Source organism: Nomia melanderi, chromosome 1 (assembly GCF_051020985.1).
Source record: "Nomia melanderi isolate GNS246 chromosome 1, iyNomMela1, whole genome shotgun sequence".
Classification (NCBI taxonomy): Eukaryota; Metazoa; Arthropoda; class Insecta; order Hymenoptera; family Halictidae; genus Nomia; species Nomia melanderi.
In genome coordinates, this window is record NC_134999.1 from 37839906 (window position 1) to 37855251 (window position 15346).

Genomic DNA, 15346 nt, shown 5'->3' on the forward strand with positions numbered 1-15346 from the left:
TTACTGGACGAAACTTTCAGTTAATTCAATTAAACAGAAAACCTGAGCGTGTTTTTATTCCTGACGGCATTTTAATGGGAATGGTACTTTGTAACACCGTCAGGAATGAAAGGTTAAACCAAGGCGTATTTATCTTAAATTTCACTCTGCTCCGTAATTAATCTTCGAATTCCATGGGATCGAAACGAAAAGCGTTATATTAAATGGAGGGGCTGATTAAAATAAATTGGTAGAGATAATGAAAAGTAAAGGGGACGTGTCTAACTGCGGGGGTGGAGAAACAATAGGTGATTCGATGGGACGAAGACTGACGAGCCACGTGAACTTCTCTGAATACCTTTTATTGTACAAAGCATTACTTAAATATTATATACTTTTATTTCGTGTGTCGTATGTATAGTCTTACGTAACGCTAGTGTCTGCTAAAATAGTGCGTATGATGCTCTATACATTGTCCGTGGCACGAGCTGTCAATCGTGAAAGCGATCTCGCGTTCTGTGACCGGTGGAACTGGCTTGCCGGAGAATAGAAGTTGTTTCGTTCTTTGAACGATCTATCGGAAATTCGATTCGTTACGACAGATCGTTAACGGGGACTAGCGTGGTACGTTCATGTCTGAACCACTCGCGCGACCAACAACTCGCGCACGCGTATATATATATATATTTGTATTTCGTATATATATATTTTTTTTCTCGTATTCATTCGCAGCGTATCTCTAGTAACTATCGTACACGTGTGTCGAAAACTTAACCTGCCTGGGGGAATTCTTCACCTAGGGAATACTGACGAAACACAAGACTGTAGAAAAATAAGGCTAGGCGTTGCTCGAGTCAACCGATCGATCCACATTCACTCGCGCGATCACAGCTACGCTTCAAAGATCACTCTTTTTTATTCATTTCGAAATTTCATTTCTATTTTCGTCATTGCTTGTTTCTTTACACCTAGCTTTTCGAAACTATATTGAATCAAGACATTAAACAAATTCATTTCGTCCAATAGTTTGACCTCGAAAGGTAGTTCAGTCGAACAAGGGAATTTTGAGCGTTTAACGAGACACTTACAGATCGAAGTAACTGGATGTTATCAATTTTTCCTATTTCCTCGCTTTCGCGAGATCGTCCTTTCTTAAATAAAACACTTGAAACGTCTGCAATAGGTTCCAAGCATTCGAGCAATCTCCGAAGCGCCTCTGTGCGTCAGCAATTAATGCGTCTCTCTCTCTCTCTCTCTCTTTCTCGCTCTCTCTCTCTCTCTCTCTACGCGTGTCATATAATTGTATGTGTGTAAATATACGTATAATATTGCGTTTCCTCGATTAACAATTACGGAAGCATCGCGAAAGTTACTCTCGACAACCGTTACACAACGCGGCATAAACCGTTCGGCAATCGAAACATCGGCGTGCGCCTAATCATCGTCAGGCAGCGCCGCGAATATTCTCGCCTACACGCCCCGCTCGTACATAATTTATAATTCTCTCGACTCCCAATCCTACGGTCTTAATACTACGATCTTTAACGTAAGGCTGGCTTACTCAGCTTTAGAGGAACATTGTTTTCTCTTGTAAGATACGTATTTAAACCTAACCGTTAACGTCGCCGCCGACGCTCGTAGTCTTACAATCGACGTTTATTACTCTTATTACACGATCTATGGTGTGACTACGCGGTTTCATGTGAGTATGTGTGTATGTCTGCGTGCGTGTGTGTGTATGTGTCAATGTGTATCTGTTTCCTTTTAATTTTTTTTTTCTCGTTTACCATTTCTTTTTTCTCAGGCTCTACTTGGAAATACTGCTTCGTACGTTTTTTTCTTTTCTCTTTTATACAAAATCAACTCTCATCTCTCTGTGTTTCTCTCTTCTTCTGTATATATAATATATATAGATTATCTCTTCATAATATATATATTTATATATACTCTCTCTATAATATTTATATTTATATTTATATTTATATATATATATAATATATTCCTTCTGTTCTGTTCATCAATATAATCTTCCGAATATTTACAAAGTGTGCGCTTCTCAGTTCGGGACCGTAGGGGCTGGGGCGTAACATAGGTTCCGAGTGAGGAGGGGGTGCACTTGTGCGACGCGTTTCGCGGGTACAAAAGCGCTGGGCGAGGGCGACGCTCGGCGCGATCCGAAAATACCTCGCCCTTCTTGTATACTTACTGGCTCGCGTAACCTTTTCGAATACACGGGTTTATAGACTCTGGCACGCGAGACCTTTTCCGCGGGAGAGAAACAAAAGGAACGCACCCTCCACCATGTCCAAGAAACGATATCGAGTCACGTGCGATCGATGAACAACACACCGTCAGGGAAGAATGATTTACCGAATATCAGGAAGCCGGGACACGAGGGAACAAGAAAACGATTGGAAATCATAACTGGATCTGACTGGACCGTTCGAAGTTTCCCATCGAACGTATCCAAGGATAGAGAAGATACTCGAAACGAACGTCACAAAAACCAAAACAAAAAAAGAACAAGAAAAAGAGGAAGAAGAAAAAGAAGAAGAAGAAGAAGTAGAAGTAGAAGAAGAAGAACAAGAATAATTTCAATCCTCGTTGCCTCTTTATCAGACGTAGGTCCATCTGAGCGTCTTAATCTGATCCCACTGCACGGGATGCTTCAGGCGCATGTGGTTCCTGACGCTGTTCGGATGGGAGAACGTTTTCGCGCAAGAGGCAACGGGACAGGTCGGCGAGTCGCGGGGGTAGTGGTGTTCCAGGTGCGCCCTCATCGTACTGATGTCCTGCAGCGTCCTACAACAGAGCGGACACCTGTAACCGTGCTGCTGATGATGGTCGCGCATCATCTTCTGTTGCCTGAAGTCCGCCGGGCTCCTCTGGTACTTGCCGGCCCCGGTGCTGGTGGTGTTCGTCGCGCTTCCGCCACCACCGCCGCCACTGCCGCCTCCACCGCCGCCGCCGCCGCTGCTGCTCCCAGTAGTAGTCGACTGCTGCTGGTCTTGCTCGTCTTTCTGTAGCGCCTGATGATGGTGGTGGTGAGGAGGAGGGACGGATGGTGGATGATGATGACGATGCCGATGATGTTGCTGGTGATGGCTGTGGTGGTGGTGGTAAGCCGCGCCCTCTGCCTCATCGAGCCCGTGATCTGCAACCACCACCACACCAACGTTACCACCAGCCACCACCACCGTAAACCCAACCCCGAGCCCACCCCCCTAATAAAAACAGAGTACACCAAGCTGCCGCGCGCGCGCTCCTCCCCCTCCCCCTTCCTCACCTCCCCGAGCTCCCTTCTGGGTTTCATGCTGAATATCTAGGGGTCGGTGGCGCAGGGGGAGGAGGGTTACATCCCGCAAATGGTTGCTGGTTGCTGGTATCTGGCGGATCGCTAATTGCTCTATATCTCTCTCACTCTCTCGCTCTCTCTCTCTCTCTGTCTCTCTCTCTGTCATTCTCTCGCACAAGTTCTCTCTCTCTCGTACACTTTCACACGATGTGTATGTGTCTCTTTCTCTCCCGCCGTTTCCCACGGCGTATGCTCGATATCGCGCGCAATTGGCAGACAAGACTGTACGGAATCCGCGCAATCATCGCGTAAATCGAATACTGGGAACGGAGGCACTCGAACTCGTGTCCGGGGGGGGGGGGGGGGGGGGGGTTGAATCTCACGTGCCAGATTATTAACGGAAGCATTCCGGGCTACCTGCGCGTCCAGCGGAATCGGAACGCGGGCTTCCTCACCTGATTCGAGTGAACCTGCGGTTGGATCGAAGGTGGCGGAGGCATGAGCAGTTTCGTTAACGCGCGTTTACGTCCCGTGTAATCGCGTCCGGCGTTGAACACAATCGAGCGCGATCCTCGATTCTCATGTTTTCCGTTCGCAGGAGATTTATTCGTCTGGTTCGGTCGGCCGCTCGCTCGTCCGCGAAGATCCTCGGAGCGATTCGAGGCGTAGTCGTCTGCCATTCGGGGTAACGGGGATCGGGGAGAATCTTTAGATCGACCTCGTGGATACAGCCAGCTGACGGAAGCCGCTCGGCGACCTTCGCGAGTGTACGAATCGGGCCGTAACCCAGATCGTAATCTACTTTCGGCGTCTAATTTCGTGCACGAGAATAGCCGGGCGGTTTTTAGAAGGGTGGTATTTCGCTTTGGTCCCGCGGAAAGTTCTTCTAGTTCTTTTAATAGTTCCCGGACTAGGTAATTCCGTGATATACGCGCGGCCGCTCTGGAATATCCCCAACGACGACGATTTCCGACTGGGGAAGATAAGAATAGGTACTCGAACTATTGTATAATTCAAAGTGACACCTGTAACCGAGCAAAACCGATGAACCGGCAATTACAAAACCACGTTCTGCGGTGTCTATTATTGTCTGTTCCTCTCGATACCGAACAACAATGAATTCAAACTGAAACTTCGTATGCTATACACTAGAAAATTTCAAACCCTTAAACACCTGACCTGTGTCCTTTTCAGAAAAGCAGCGTTGCCAGAGGTTCCAGCCCCGAAAGATCAACGCAAATCTAAACGAACCCGCACGGAACCACACGCCTGTACGAAAGAGTATTCCCGAAATTCGTAAACGTGCGCTAGACTCGAGCGGGTGTTCCGGTGGCAAGCTGTGTCCAAGAGCGTCGCGCGGCGCGGGCCGGCTTCATCTGGTCGCGGCCCGTTTTTCGGGGGTGTCGTCGACGGAGAACGGAACGGCAGACGAGGAGGGCCGTACTCATGGCAACGAGGAGGAAGAGGAGGGCGACTGGTGCTGCTGATTGGGATTGTTCAGGCTAGGCCTCTGGTGGATCCCGTGCGCCTGTAGCTGATGATTGATCAGGTAATGCTTGGTCTTGCAGCGTTTCCCGCACACGTTGCACTGCGGCCACGTATCCGGCGGCGGCCAATTCGAGTGGACATTTTTCACGTGTTGCCGGAGGTTGCTCGGCGACGAGTAGCTTCTGCCGCAGTAACGACAGAGAGGCCTAGCGTCGTCGTGGCGCAGTGCCGTGTAGAGTCTCGCGAAATTCTCCACGGCTTGCGTAGTTTCGCTGGCGGCCGCAGCCACCGCCGCCATCGCGGATTCCTCCCTCTTCGGCATCACCGATCCTACAACCAGGACGTGCCCGTCAGTTGATTCTGTCGTCTTTCATCTCTCTCTCTCTCTCTTTCTCTCTCTCTGTCTCTCCCTCTTTCTCTCTCATTCCAACTTTCTCCCGCGCACAGACCATTCTTTCGTCTTCCTCTAGCTCGCAAACTCTACATTCGCCTCTTTCTTTCCACTATACGTGCGCACGTACACATACACGCGTGGACTCACGCACATATACACACACGTGTACATTCAATCGCAATCTTTCTTCCGATACGCACACTCCACTCACCGATACACCCACAGGCGAACGCGACTCACGGTGCAACGACCACTCACACGTGCTCTCTTTCCTGCTTTCTTTCTTTCTTTCTTTCTTTCTTTCTTTCTCTCGTTCGACATCGTTTATCGTTCGCTCCCACTTTCGATCACCACCCTTCCGGGCTACACTCGCGCCCGGACCATCCGTCTTTCTCTCGCCTCTCGCTCACCTCGGGGTACACGCGCACAGTTCAAACATACGCAAACACACAGGCACACGCAGATCCACACGCGTCCAAACGCTGGCAAACACGCGGATACTCTTGCACTCTCTCGTTGGTAGTACACGTCGAGCAGTCCTGTCACACACACACACACACACACGCAGCCGCGCACACCCGGTTACAAACACACTTTTTCCCGCACACACAGGCTACTCTCGTACTCTCAGGGCATGCCCGGTTGTAGGATGTTTGGTGTGTTCTGTTGTTCTTGTTGTTGATGTTGTAGTCGTGCTCGTCGGCGTTGGCTCTCGTATTATAGCGCGACTCGATCCGTGCGCAATCGATCGCGACGCTGGATAAAGGTTGAACAACCGAGCGTGATTTTTATTCTTTTGCTCTTTTTCTCTCTGATCGCCGACGATCTTCGAGCCGTGTGTCGGGGTTCGAGGACGCGAGGTTCCCCGGTTTGCTTCTGGCCTTTCGATCGTGGAGCTGATCGCGCGGCGAACAACAAATTCGTAATACGTGCATCCTTCCAGATCGACGCACTAGTCTTACGAGTTTGCGTTTCGTCGCGCGAGCAGTCTCCAAACCACCGCAAACTTCGACGAGCAGCGGTGTCGAGACGATCCGCGGAGACGTCCGCGAAGAATTTGAAAGAAAAAGGAAATAGAAATCGTGTGATCCCCCAACGAGCACCGTCGCCACCTCCCTCCTCGTGCATTTCAAGCTCTCAGTGAGTGTGTGAGAGACAGAGAGAGAGAGAGAGAAAGAGAGAAATAGAGAGAGAGAGAGAGAGAGAGAGAGAATAGAGAAAAGAGAAGAGAGAAAGAGCGAACAAGTCGAGAATATAAAGAGACAGAAAACAGTAGACAGACAGAGAAAACAAAGGTAGATATCGAGACGGGAAGGGAGTTCCCGATGTAAGAAAGAGATAAGTGAAAGCGGAAGACGGGGGTGGACGGGCGGCGTGTCGGGAGAAAGGACGAGAGATACGGGCAGAATGAGAAAAGAGAGAGACAGCGAGCGAACTACGTAAGAACCCTCGTATTGATCCACCCTCTACGCCTCGTTACGACTATCTTTCCTACGAATCTCTAAGCAAAAGGCCTCTCCCACTTTTCGTGCGCGTCCCATTACGTAAAAAGGGGAAGGATGTGCAGGCACGCCGTGACAGGTATCCGACGTTCGAGATCCTTGTACGTGATCTCGCGCTTCCATCAACGCCTCACGGGATTTTTCGATGAAATCGAAGAAGTTCGTAATTGGGGGCGCAATAATTGCACGTCAAGACTTCGGGGTGAGGATGTAGTCGATGGGACGTTTATAGGTAGACTGCGGATTTTTCTATGAAATTCAAGTATCGTAACAGATACAGTAACCTATCTAATTCATCTACTAACCGATCAATCTGACAATTATTTCGAACACGATTGTTCACGACTCAGGAATCGGTGTCGCTCAAATTCTTAATTTCCCTAAATATATTGTCTCATCGCTGAAGCATCTTCTTAAAAATACAAAGATTCCATATCATCGAACCTATCGAAACTACAGAAATACTAAGCCATCGGGCGTCGATGATTTCAACGTACTCGCGATGTTTTCAAAGGAAATAGATTCCTCGCGGGCGAGAGTTTACACACTGAAAATTGCACGTTACAGTTACTTAAAAAACCGTAGGAGTATATTCAGACGATGACGATCGGATACCGCCCACAGTATCGTCGCGCGGAGCCGCGTTTAATTTACGAGCGGACTGGACCTCGCGACTCGAAGGATTAATTTTTGCCGGCGTGATGTATCGCTCGCGCAAGAAGGAAAACGCGGCGGAGACCGCGCGCTGATTTACAGCGCCGCACGTACGACCAATTTATTAGAATTACACAACCGGTACACAGAGCGCGAAAGCCCTCGGACCGTATTCACCGATGATTTACGTATCGACTCGATCGGGCCCGGCGATCCCGCGGCACTAAGGTCCTTTCCCTAATTTTTTCCCTTCCCTGTTATCGAGCGCGAGCGTAAATCTGGATCTGCCGATGAACCGACACCTGTATGCGCCAGTGTAAAATATATATTTTTTTATACGAGCAGGATATTTCATCGAGGATTACGAACCGATCTCGTCGGGGAAGGATGGCGGAGTCTGTTCGAAATTTATATTCGATGTGCGGCGAATTAACGCGTTGCTAACAGTTGATTAACACGTTTGCCGTGAGCGTCGTATGTGTGTACACTGTCAGCCAGAAGCTTGAAATCTAGCACCTTCCGGGTAATAAAGTGATACTGTCCGGGGATACGAATGTACCCCAGTTGTTCTTGCATTTTCTTTTTCTTTTCATTCCGAGCTAAATTGAAACTCCCGGCGGAGAGTTACAAAGCTTCCTCGCGTTTAGTCAGACATCTCTCCAAACTTTATTCGAAGTTTTTACCTAGTTACTGAACAAATAACGCTACCTCGATTGGTAGCAAATTTTCTTATTCCTCGATGCCCTATTTGCTCATTTTCTCCATCGTTTCGAAATAAATTCCGAAGGGGAATAAAAAACTCGAATGCCGAAAGGTTACGAAACTATGCATCGCAAAATAACCTACTTCGCGGACTCCATCTTCCGTTCGAAGAAAACAAGTGGCAGGAAGCATTAAAGTATTCCGCCAGAGAGCTCGTTCCCTAAAATAGCGTTTCGTCAAAGGGCAAAGCACGTCTGAATATTGCCAGTCGATTAAGTCGACGTCGATTCCTCTCCGAAGTTTTTCCCCGTCGGATGGAATCACGTAAGACAGTCGAGTGAGTAATTGTACCAGCGAGTCCGATCGATTAGGGCGGCAAGTGTACGCGCGCGCTTGATTACAGCGTACCTCCGAGCCGATCGCTCGGAAGAGAATGATAGAACGTTGGAAGAAGGGGGTGTGGTGAACGAGATAGATAGAGAGGGCGAGGGGGAGGAACGATCAACCGGAAGAGAAAATATCCTGGACAGACTGGGGGTGGAAAGGAATGGCGGTCGTGTGGCAGGATCACGAGAGTCAGCTGAGGTTATAGACGTGAAAAGGGTGGCGAAGTGAGGGGTGTGCACCTGGAATGAGCCATCAGACTTTAGGAGACTGTTCTATTGGGTGTAATGGTGAAAAAGTGTCCCCGGAATGTGTATTCTCGAGTATTCTCCTCGAGAGACGAACGAAAGAATCAATTCCTCGGAACAGTACAATAGGGGTGGAAATTTCATGGAATCGGAACACTTCGATCGGGAGTTTAAAGAGCGATCGATGTCACTGAACTTTTAAAGCGCGAGAAGGTACTGTGTTCATCCATTTTCCATTGTTGTAACAGATTACCGTTACACGTTATTCTCTTATTAATTTCTTCGTGATTAATGAGGTGTTTTTCAGTATCGAATAAATAAAAGTTATAGAAAGTTTCTTGGTCTTTCTCTGTCGAACTATTTCGTGAAAAATAGGTTAAGACACGTTACCATCGATTTGTAGTACAGCCAAGTAACTCGAAAAGCTACGGGAAAGGTAGCGTGGCCTAAAAATCTGCTAGTACAAGCCGCTTGGCATACGTCCCCATCGGAAAAGCAAAGCCACATAGCAAAGCCGCGCGGAGACAGCCAAGGTAATGCGGACGCGGCTTTACAGTGAGATCTTCGTGAAACGGATCGAGCAAGGGTTCAACCTTCTATCTTAAAAGACTATAATTTCCTTCCGTATACTCTAAGCGATAAAGAAAAGACAGATCAACGTTCTCCTAATTATCTGTATTCTTCTGAAATCCTCCACTACTGTCTTACTCGAAACCAAGTTACCCGGAAATTCCCTCGCACCTCGCAAGCCCTACCGATTTCATTCTCCCAACAGAGACTGGAACAAAGAACTGCATCAGCCACGTACGACCAACGCGACGGTCGATCCTATTAAATAACCATCAAAAGACACCGAGTCGAGTCACGTGAGCCAAGTACTCGGAAGAAGTTAGGCCAATTCGAGACTTAACCCGTGCCGAAGAAAGACACGAGTCCAAAGGAACGCGAACATGAGGCAAGAGAGAAAGAGAGAGAGCACTGGCGAAAGGAGTGTACGGTCATCTGCTTTGAAACAGAGCCAGGCACGCGGTTCGTTAAATTGAAAAGCGTCGGAGAGACGGAGAGAGGGACAGCGAGAGGAGACGAGTGGCCGATACCGGGCACGCGGAATAAAGAGAAGAAAACGAGCAGAAACAGGCCGAAACGAGCGAAGAAGAGGGAGGAAACACGAAATGACGGAGTTATGAAATGAAAGCAGAAAATGGGGCGAACCGTGGACAACGTGGGAAGGAAGGAAGGAAGGAAGGAAGGAACACAGTGGGTCTGCGAGAGGAGAAGCGGATTCGGTGGCGGCGAGGAGGCCGGGATGATTGCGCCAGTCCATTAGCGGCGTCGCTCCGACGAATTGCGCTGCATTAACGAGGGACCCGGTTCTTGAGAAGCGGCGTGTGCGCTGATTGGCCGAAGGGAGCCCGAAGATCGATGTCTTCGGGGTTTCCGGGAAAGTTCTTCGGCGTCTGCCTCTCCTCTCGCGCGATGAAACGGTCTCGCAAACAACCGGCGCGAGATACAGACCCGCCATTCCGATTTTCCACGAGTGGAGCCGCGCGTCCCGGAGAGACGGGAGACGAGCGGCAGCTCTCGCGACCCGCTCTCGGGCTTTCTGACGTCGCCGGATCGAACCCGGGATCCTTTCAATCGGATCACCCGACCTCCCCCGGGAACTAATCAGCCGAAGGGTCAACCCCGTGACTCGCCCCTCCTACGAGAGATGTGTACGCGATACAGGAATCGTTCTGCTCCGGCGTTTTTGATCGATCGTTCGGCTAAGTCCTCTTTTGTTCGACGCTTTCGGGTATCGGGGGTTAGGTGTGGCGAAATGAGAGATGGGGATAGGATAGCACGGTTCAACGCGAGCTCTGTAAAAACTGGGGACCCACGCCTAATCCGTCATGGTCCGTTCCCGCCACTCGGCCGGTTTTGGGTCCTACGAACCGATGGAGTAATGATCGCTACGAGATGTAGATTACAACCTACAGTAGATAGACTCATGGCGACGCTACTGTTTCTCTTTGGAGTTTTACATTTCGCGTATACGTAAAATCATAGAACTATACACAAAATTCTATGAAATCAAACTTCGGAATTGGACGTTTCAGTTTACACTTCTATAAATTCAAGTATGCGCTCGCATGGAGTCCATAATATAATAATAGTCTACATTCATAAACGAATGTTAATACGAATCAGTGAACAACGGCAATATCAATAGTACCGCGGTACCCCCCAAAATAACGCAGCACCTAACCAACTCAGATTAGATGAATAAATGAAGACAGGCCGAGAGGGGAATCCCCCATCAAGCTCCAGAGAGCAGAGCACGGCACCCCCTCCCCGCCGTCATAAAAATAGCGGCGGCGTGCTATAGTGGGAGACGCGACCTTGAACGGCCAATTGAATTCGCTCTAACTATAGCGCGTTAGTGTCCTCGATAACATCGCTGCAGACAGCAGCATATGCAGCCCGGGCAATATGTATCGAGAGCACAATTGGCAGCCTGTGCCCGCTTCGAGCACCACTCGAGCATGCCTCCAAGTGTGTCCGACCCTTCTAACCCCCCCACAGGCAACCTCAACTTTATATTTTCTTCGGAACTCCGGCAATTTTTCAAGCGATCAATAAACGTTGGCGCCTTTATCTATCAGCAGGCCTCAAGCTTTCCAGCTGGGTATCCGGCGCGTCGGAAGGAACACCTGGTTTCCGGTACCGACTTCCTTAACGATCGGTTGCATCGAACGCGCCCGCCAACGGCTTAGGTTTATGACAGGCCGCGTGATGTATGGGGGGTTAGGTTCGGCACCGCCGCTGCCACGGCGCGGAGGGAAACTTTAATTTAGCTAGCCCGCGTTGTTGCCTACGAACTCGTGGCCCTCGTGCACATCCACGACCGCATCGCCCCCTCGCCGACGCACGGCCAAGTTTTTACGAGCTTTCCAGGGGGAAGCAGAGAGAAAAAAAAGAGAGAGAGAGAGAGACGCTGGAAAATAACTTTGTTCTATCACTCGTCTGCCGCGTCCTGTGTCAGACGGATCCACGTAATTTCGATACCCAAGGGGCGAGAAGTTCGCGCTGACGCTTGTCCTCGCGCTTTTTTAATTAACCCCCCGTTCCACCGGCGAAATCGCTCTACCAGCTATCTCTATTGTCGTCAATTGTCGCGTTGGCTATGCATAATGCAGGGAGGTATCGCGTGATGGAATAATAAGGCTTTAATCCATTGCAACACTGGGGTATTACATTTGATCCTCATCGAAAATATCGTATATATCTCTCGTGTAATCCTCGGAAGTTCATTTAGACCGATAATATTAAAGTATCCATTCGATATGCAAACTAGAACAGTAACTCAAGCTCAGCACGAAGTGCCTCGTTCAGATAAACAGCAAATTCTCAAATCTTTCCCCGTGAACACCCAAACACCACTCTCTCTCGGTAGAAACCGCCCGTTCCCAAATGACCACCCGGTGACCAAAGTCACCCCCGAAATCCCAGAACAGAAGGAATCCGCTACAGCTGGCCGAGAGGAATCCCATTCCTCAAATTGAAAAACCGTGTCCGCCGCGAGGCGGGCGTGACACGCGCGCGTTAGCCCGTGGTATCTAAGGCACATTAGGGGGAAAGAGAGAGTCGTAGGGAGCAGGGGATGGCGGTTCGTACGACTTTGGACAGCGGATGGCAGCGTGGAGGGTGGGTGGTGTTTTGGCCGATCAGGAGGAGCGACGAAAAAGCCAAGGGGGTGGTCGACGTCGGCGGCGGTGGCGGTGGCGGCGGTTGAGTGTGGCAAGGGTGGGTGCCGGGGGCAAGTGAGGGCAGATCAATGCGGACATGTGCGGGAAATTGCACAGGGATCGATCGCAGGACCCTCGGGGGAAGCGCGGCCTCTCTCTCTCTCTCTCTCTCTCTTTCTCTCTCTTCCTTTCTTCCACTCTCTTTCTCTCGCTCGCTCGCACACTTTCTCTCACTCTCACTCCCTCTTTCTCTTTCCGTCTCTCAGCTCAACCCCTTCCCACCACTGCCCTCCGAACCGTCTCTTTCTCTCTCTCTCTCTCTCTCTCTCTCTCTCTCTCTCTATTTCTCTCGCCTTCTCACAACTCGTACTCCCTCTGTCTCTCTTCCTCGTCCGCCGAGACCGTCCGATGGCTTTTGCGCCCCGCGACTTCCGCCGATAACGCGGAAATTCGCTTTAATTTCGCGTCTTTCGGGCACATTTGTTGCGCCCGGCCGCACGAAAATCCCTGCACCGCGGCAATTAACCCGCGAACGATAGCGAGTGGCTCTCCGGGTGAGCGACGGTTTAACTGGGCATCGTTGCACTGGGGATAATAGGGTTCTTGTTCGATAAATTTTCGGGAATGTTATTGGCGCTTTGCTGGAATTTTTTGGGATGCTTGGATATTACGAGTGGAGGGTTGTTTCAGCTATCGAAGACGTAAAATGATGAAGACAGAGAAAAGTAAATGAGGATTGAGAAGGCAGTGCGTTGAGGTCTGAATTTGTGCGACAAAATTTAGGGGATGAAGCTTGAAATATTCGAATTTTCACTGTCAGAAATAATTCATCTTCGTAATTGATACGTAATACTGATTGTTCTTGCACTACTTCAGACTATATCATGTTAGAAAACAAGGTCCAACGAAGCGACAAAAAATGATCGATTCCATTCGCAGCCGCAAAATGCAGGCGTGAAAGCAACAGAGAGTCACAGCACAGTCGATAGAATGAATAAACATCCAAACATCAAAGTGGAAAACATCAAAGTGCGCGCAACGACACAGCGACGAGTAGAGACGACACAGAACAGGTCGCAAAATTGGATTCTGGCGCGAAACAAAAGCGTCTAAACACGGGAGAATCGTGGACGCGTCGAAGAAACCTCGGGGACGATTTTTCGAAAGTCTCTAGTCCGTTGGAATGGCTCTCCCGCGGGGAATTCCAAGGAAAACTGGTATTCCGGTGCGACAATAGCCCGGCGTTAGGTAGCGAGGAAGGAAAAAGGACTGCGTTCCGTAAAATTGATGAGATATTACCTCGAAGAGTATATTTGAAGAGGACCTTGAACCCCTTGGGATCGACGCACCGTAGAAAATTTGGGACAATGTGCCTTTGCGAACCGCTAACAGGATTGTGACGGGAAATGCAGGCAACGTGAAAGCGGGGAATCCCGTGGAGAGGAAATTCCGGTGAACGCTAGGGTGTCGTGCAACATCTGACAAATAGACTGGAAGGAAAGGATACTCGTCCGGTGAAATTCGCTTAACGTATGTTAATGAGAACATTAATGAGAAGACAAAAAGGGGACAAAGATTATTTAAAAATCCAATTTCGATGCAATATGTCCTGCAGTCATTTAAAAACAAATCACTGTCCACGAAATATTTTGAAACAGCATTTTATTTGGTAGCCGAGCCATAAATAATTTCGGTAAGTATGCTCAAAAGCGACAGAAAAATACGCCGAAAGAAGTTAATTGGAAGTCAACTTCAGAACCCGATGACGCAAAAACTTTCGAGTAAAAAATTAATGAATTTCAACATTAAAGTTTCTCGCGTGTCCTGGCAATCTTTCGGTGTATCTTTCGTGTGTTTTCATTCCATTTGAACACGGCTTGGTCCATTAAAAATAAATCTGAATTAAGAAGCTTCAATTTTTAATTTCGAACCTCCAAAAGATCCTGCGCTTCGCGGAAAATAAACGGCCGGAGGCAGGACAAAGAAAATCCGAAACTAAGCATCCCAAACTAAAACGCCCACTCGCGCTACCGCCTCCAGCAGCCTGGTCCGAATTTAAAACTCGATTTTAATTTCAAATCCGGCCGTTCGGCTTTGAAAACAGAAGCCACGGCGAGGTTTTAATAAAAGCTCTAGCCGCGCTTTAATTCAGAAACTACAAACGCGGGCGGACATTCAGCGCCGGCAATAACGAAACTCGGTAATCCCCCCTCCAGCCGGTTCTCCCTAATCCCGCCGGCGAACGTGAGAACCGAAAATAACCGGACGAGGGCTGGAACCGGGGGTGAAAAGGCTAGAAGCTTTCGAGAGGACGCCGTGTCATACCAAGAACAAAACAGAAAAGAAAGCGGAATCTCGAAGGAGGACGAAGAAAACAAGGCTCCGGGGGTGGAAAGGAGGACAAGGGGGTCGAACAGAGAGCCGGAGGCAGCAACTTGTCCATTTCCTGATACCGGCCACTCGTTCGAATTCAATCAAACTTGCAAAGCTTTCGGGGGGCCAGGGAACTACTCCGCCGCTGTTCCTCCGCTCGAGTGGTAGCCCGAGCTCACGGCTAAGTAAACAACGAGCCCGATGGATGGAGGACCAGCGGCAGCCAACGGACGATAACAACGACCAAGAAAATGCGGACGTTTCCTGTGTATTTTGTTTGCAGCACAGGGTGAAACAGCAAGAAGAAGAAGAAGAAGACGAAGAAGCTGAGGAAGATCAGGGGATGGAGAGGTCTACCGAGAGGAAATTACCGGCGAGAACGAAGAAAGTGAAGGGGAGAGAGACACCGCGAAAAATCAATGTGGTCAGAGGAGATAGGGAGGACTGGCAGAGAGGGAAAGAGAGAAAGAGAAAGAGAGAGAGGGAGAGAGACGGATGGGAGCCGAAGACGAGGAGAGATCCTTTATGTCGGGTCACGTCTTTAATATACCTCGCGTGGGCGGCGGCGGTGGCTACGGCAGCTTAATCAATCTTCCCAG

At 49.3% G+C, this 15346-nt stretch overlaps 1 protein-coding gene across 14 annotated transcripts in view; it reads right to left on the reverse strand.

Moving 5' to 3' along the window:
• The window catches only part of LOC116424925 (protein abrupt), an 80700-nt gene that overhangs the window by 12595 nt on the left and 52759 nt on the right, over positions 1-15346 (reverse strand). The window contains exons 8-9 of one of the 14 annotated variants that reach the window (XM_076373899.1): positions 2876-3008; positions 326-2781 (exon numbers count right to left, since the gene is read on the reverse strand). The exons of 8 other annotated variants lie outside the window; for them this stretch is intronic. In XM_076373899.1, the coding sequence (XP_076230014.1) occupies positions 2595-2781; positions 2876-3008 (320 nt within the window). In that variant the 3' untranslated portion in view covers positions 326-2594. Of the gene's footprint in view, positions 1-325; positions 5093-15346 lie in introns of those variants that run through there. 5 more of the 14 variants (XM_076373902.1, XR_013000086.1, XM_031971969.2 and 2 more) reach the window with 5 other exon arrangements.